General features: G+C 33.8%; 1 protein-coding gene across 1 annotated transcript in view; it reads right to left on the bottom strand.

The window, feature by feature from the left end:
- Positions 1–1,503: 1,503 nt before the first annotated feature.
- BRMS1L (BRMS1 like transcriptional repressor) overlaps positions 1,504–6,000 on the bottom strand; it is a gene marked incomplete at both ends in the record, with an annotated part of 43,977 nt that continues 39,480 nt past the window's right edge. The window contains 3 exons of the mRNA XM_079701182.1: positions 1,504–1,621; positions 3,005–3,131; positions 5,002–5,041. Of these exons, the coding sequence (XP_079557308.1) occupies positions 1,504–1,621; positions 3,005–3,131; positions 5,002–5,041 (285 nt within the window). The remainder of the gene's footprint in view (positions 1,622–3,004; positions 3,132–5,001; positions 5,042–6,000) is intronic.

The raw sequence follows: 6,000 nt of genomic DNA, 5'->3' as shown, positions 1-6,000 counted from the left end.
CATTCAAGACACTACGAATGACACGCAAACACATCTTTTTATTATATACTAAATTTAAAAATCCAAATATTATTAAAAATGCTTATGAAACATTGTATACGTAAGTACTGTCAAATACTATCAGATTATGACATTATGTACATTTGCTAAAGTTAATTAGAAACAGAACAACGTACATAACTGCTGATAATGAATTTCAGAAGTCAAATATTTTAACATTTGGCAACTGTGAGTAGTGATCTGCACAGGAAGATGTTTGCAGAGGTAAAATAGCGAGAAAACAAATGGAAAAATGCAGATATTCCTGCCCTAAGTGTTAATAAGGAGATCTCTTCCTCATCCTCTTAACTCTCAATGTAACAGAAATTAAAGTGCACAAGACCACCAGGAATACCTGATTTGGTTGTACCCTAATATATACTACAGCCAATTGTGCTGCCATATTGAGGGTTTCAATTCCCTGTACTGTTCCTGAGGTTTTAGAAGTTAATTTTGAATGTGACTAGGGGAAGAGAGGCCAATACTTTCTAAATTGCACCAAGTGGCCTTAAAGTGTAGAAACACCAAAGATAAAAATATTAATTTGGGAATAGATTCAAGGAGATCATCCCTGTCTATTTTGCCCTAGGAATAAAATTAGGATACGAACCTAGTTTTACCTCTGGAAAATGCTTACTAAAAATCTGTTTCAAAAGATCAGACATGTACAGCAAGCACCACAATACTGTCAGTTACTGTCCACCACTTACATACTGCATCATAAATACCAGGCATATATACCTGCCCTCTAAAGGTTCACAAGAAATACAGGTAGAAGCGTGTTATTACTTGACACTAATTTTACTAATCAACATAAAGTATAATTTGTAAAAATAGGTCACCTCCATACAATCAAGGAAAAGGAGAAGGAAAGCTGCTAGTCTACAAAAGTGCTCCTTTTAGCTTTCAAACCCAATAGCTTAATTTCGGGTAAAACAAGATTGCAAAGTAAGGCCATCAGTTCTAAATAAGCTGATGATGCCATCTATACATACTCAGGTATATATGTTTAAATTTCAATTCTGATTTAACACAAATGTACTATTACAAACCATTTATAGGAAACATTTTATCGGGCTTATTTACAAATACATGATCAGTGACAAAGACACTGAAAATCAAGAAAACTGCAGATAAATGTAGCCATTGCTAACATAGTTCACTAAAGGTAAGACAGATTTACATAAAAACCAAAGAAAAAAGTTAGTAAGAAACCCCTACCATATAATCCTATTGGTCACTGGGCCAAAAAGGCAAATAAATGTAATGATCATGATTAAACTTTTATCACTGTCTCTTTCAATAACATATCAACATGAGGTCTACTTAGAGTACTACCTACAAATGCACAGTCTCTCATGATTCGATGAGAATATTAAGTTACTGAATACATTTTTTTATTCCCATGGCACATCATACTTGGTAACACTAATAAGGTAGATTTAGATAACACTTAAATCATGATTACGAATGTTTAATTGAATATTTTCCTTTCTGTAGCTGTGAAATGTAAAGCTTAGATTTGCTTCCATCAGGCCTCTTAAACCAAACTTCATCATGGTTAATTGTTGTAATTACAGCACTAAAAAGAAAAAAAATACGAATGAATGAATTACAATATGCCTTCTCCACTCATTTTAGAGCACAAACTATAAAACCAAAATAGCTGGACTATAAGAGTAGATTCAGGTATGTAACTGTTATTTACCGGAATGCTATCAGCAGGGCATGCTGTCAAAAATATCACATTCAGCAACACTTAATAGATAATCTCCTTTCTTTTCTTAATAGAGTTGGTAAAACTTACTACTAGAACTATTAAAAGCACATTGTCCCTAACTCCATTCCCACCCCACCTCCAAAAGAAGAAAAAGTGGAGCTAACACGACTCCTTATGTAGTATTACACCTCCAACTCATATCAGCCTTGGCAGGAGGAAATCTTTCAAATGCCAAACTTAATTCCCAGTGTCAAGCATCTGTGGTACTTGTACAGATTTTTTTTAACACTACTAATCTTTACATAGAAATCTTTCTAAAAATATGTGTTTAATCCTCTTTTATGCTATTTCATCTCCTTTTTAACCACCTTTATGCTAAGTAGTAGTAGTAGTTAAATGTCTCAAAAGCAATAAGATAAAGCAAAGAATCCATGGGTATCATGTATAACCTAGTAATTAATTAGCTCAATGAGCTTCTATGAGAAAAGTTACTACACACACTGCTCCTGAAATGAGTATTCTATACTAAACGCAAACACTTTATTTACTACTGATGCCTAGAAAAAGATAGTTTCTTACTGTAGAAGGTTACTACTCTGAGAGTTAAATCCTAAACTACTAAAGGAATTAAAGCAGCAATGGGCAATAATATTTTCCAAAGGCCACACCAGATAAAACTTAGAAGGCTCTATAAATAATTATATAAACTTTATTTAAGCCTAGACAGATTGAGTTTTTTAAAAGGCAATTTTCAGTTTTCAAGTTATACTTTAATTCCCACTACTCTAAGTTTTTGTTAATTTTCAATTCCTTTCCCATTCTAATTGAAGCAAATTTTTAATCTAAAATACTGTAATATACCCCCAAAAGTTACGGATTAATAGAGCCACACTGTGGAAGCATACTGTCAAATTCATAACAGTCTGGTTTAAAGGTCATAATATTAGGATCATAGCAAGTCATCTATTATAAGAATTAATAAATGGGATCTCTTACCTGGCTAAATAATTCCAACATTTCCATTTGTGTTAATGCTTGTGTCCATGAACTTAATATGTAACTCTGGTGTATAAAATTAATACTGGTGTGTAAACATGCTAATCAAATCATATGTCAAGAGAAAAAAAGAATCCATAGGGAATTAATAATGTATTATGAATGCACTATGGAAGCAGCAAATATTTACTGACAACAATGTGGTAAACTCTAATACTGAGTAGCACTGAAATGATAAAGGCTTTTTACCTTGTAGGACATTCATCTTTTTTGTCAATACATATTGTCTGTCCACGTATGTACCATTCACCATCATAATACAATCTTCCCTCTTCAGATCTAGCACTGTGCAGGTGTTTTTCCAGTTTCACAGGTGCTAAAGGGATTAGTTCAAAAACTGTTATATTAATAAGACATTGTCAGAAGAAAAGTGTAGAACATTAAGTATTAACACCAACCCACGCATATACGTGAAAAAACACTGAAAATATTTCTTAGATAACAAACCTAAATCTAATAAAAACAAGAGAATTTCATTTCTTACATTTTTATATAATTCACTCAGTTTTAAATATACCTATTTAATAAAGCTAAACAATATATAATAAATCAATTAACTAGACAAGTGTAAGAAGGAGAAGCAGATATATTCTCAATTACTAGTGCCAACTTTAAGTGAGATTTAAAATCTGAATTGTCATATTTCTACTGAAAACTATATTTTTCATATTTTCTCCCCTGCAGCTGACATTTCCAAAAAAGCAAAGTTTAATATATATTCCAAGAGTTCCCCAGGACTTTGATTCTAAAAAGGAAATGTCCTCAAGTAGAACTTCCATTTTGAAATCCTAGAAATGGTTTGAGATTCACCAGATAAACTCATGCAGAGAAAAAAAATGTTCTTTATAGAAACACACTGTCAAAAGCATACCATGAAATACACACCTCTGCATCATTCAAATGTCACCACCTCAGAAAGGTCTTCCCCAACCACTCTACCCACTCCTCAGTTAATCTTCACCACAGCTTTATATTTCCTTCATAGCAATTATTACAATTTGTCAGTATCTGTTAGTTATCTATTTACATATACATTATTATTCTGCTTCCCCCCAAGGAAGTTCTAGGAGGTCCATCTGTTGCACAATTGTATTCCTAGAACCTCAAATAGTGCCTCCTATATAGAAGGTGTTCAATAAGTATTCACTCATTCATTCGTTCAACAAATGTTTTCTGAGCACTGCGACTAAAAGAGAGATGTTTCTGACCTTTGTGGAGCTTACGATTCTCTCAGGAGGCAGGTAAACATGTAAACAATCAATAAAAAATTACAAATTGTGTTAAGTGCCATGAAGAAAACAAATAGTACACATGCTAAAGATAACATACAGGGGTTGGGGAAGAGACCCACTCAACGGTGTAGTGAGACTCTTAAAGGAATCCATGACTCAAAAACGTTCAGAATATAAGTAGTTACCCTTCCACCTAATTCCCAAGGGAAGCAGTTTAGTACAATATTGCTAACAATTTCCTGACATCATATAATGTTTAAAAGAATCCTTGGGTTAAATATAAAATAGAAATTGATCTCTTATAGATTATCTGTTGGGATATGACTCTTCGTATTTAAAACATGTTTTATTTAAAATTCTAGCTTCATTGTTCTTAGGATTAGGAAACCTCATATATAGTAAAAGTAGGCAGAAACAAGAAAGTTATCCTAGACAATAATGCCCATCACTACTTTGGCAGTGATTTCAGACTTTCCAAAGAATTGTGAAAGTATAATTTGATATAAATTTTACTAAGGCATATCAGAATGTGTAAATCTTAGTGGTGTGTAAATTTTCTTGATGAATCCCACTGCCAGCACTCTAATCTCTCGCCTAGAAAACACAGGCACAGAAGAAATTTTGCCCACAATTCCAGAGGATTCACAGGCTCCCTGAAGCCATCCACGGACTCCTAAAACCTCCCCTATAGAATTATTGAACCCATAAAAAACACTAAGTACATAACTTTTAAAATTACTGATCCATTATTAGCAATTGAAATGTAGTTGAAACACTAAAAGAAGAAATACATTCCATTCAGAAATCTTGAAATTTTTACATGAGACAAAGACTCTAGAAAAATTCCTCATAATTCTGGGGATAGTGTTCACTGATGAAATGAAACCAGTGATAGGGGGCTGACTTAAAAAGTCTCCATAGTGAAGATTTCTGAACTCAGACTAAATGACTTACGTTCTGTTTTCACTCTGTGTGGACCCAGTGTAGCCATTGCCTTAATTTAAAAAAAGAAGAAGAAGAAGAAGAAAGATGTCTGAGTTCATAGGCAAAGTATATTTTAGTTTCTATTTAATATATACAACACTACTGATAAGCTCAATAACAAACACAGTGAAATATGATCTTTAGCTGCTTCAATAAATTGGTAATGTCTGAGACCATAGGAATATATAAAAAGAATAACAATTTCTCCTAGAGGTGTTGTCAATATCCAAAATAATCTCAAATTCTCAACTAAGAAGCTTAGAAAAATTTAATAAGAAAATAAGTGTCCACTTTCAAACAAGCACAGAAAATCCTATAATGCTTGAATGTTTAAAGACAGGATGCAAGACATATAATAAGGGTTCAAATATTCACTTTCGTTTATTCAACAAATATTTATTGAGTGTATTCCATGAGCCATTATCAGGCTAAGAACTAGGCACAGAATGGTAATTTATTATTATTTTGGGGTAACCTAAATAAATGCTTTTCTGCACTTTTGCATAAATTATTAATTACATTATCACAGGAAAATACAGTCAAACAGCTGACATGCATCTCTTAAGATACTCTTGCAGGGACTTCCCTGCTGGCTCAGTGGTAAGAATCCTCCTGCCAATGCAGGGGACACAGGTTTGAGCCCTGGTCTGGGAAGATCCCACATGCCGCGGAGCACCTAAGCCCGTGCACCACAACTACTGAGCCCGCATGCCACAACTACTGAAGCCCGTGCGCCTAGAGCCCATGCTCCGCAACAAGAGAAGCCAATACAGTGAGAAGCTCGTGCACTGCAACAAAGAGTAGCCCCCTGCTCGCCATAACTAGGGAAAGCCCACATGCAGCAACGAGCACCTAACGCAGCCAAAAATAAATATAAACAAACAAATAAATAAATAAATTTATTTTTAAAGCTCTTGCAATCCACTATTATCTGTATTAGTATTAACTGTCTTAGAGAGACTGTTGCAA

The sequence above is a fragment of the Hyperoodon ampullatus genome, assembly GCF_949752795.1.
Source record: "Hyperoodon ampullatus genome assembly, chromosome: 3".
Classification (NCBI taxonomy): Eukaryota; Metazoa; Chordata; class Mammalia; order Artiodactyla; family Ziphiidae; genus Hyperoodon; species Hyperoodon ampullatus.
Note: the sequence above shows the minus strand (reverse complement) of the source record. Positions and strands in the feature narration are given on the sequence as shown.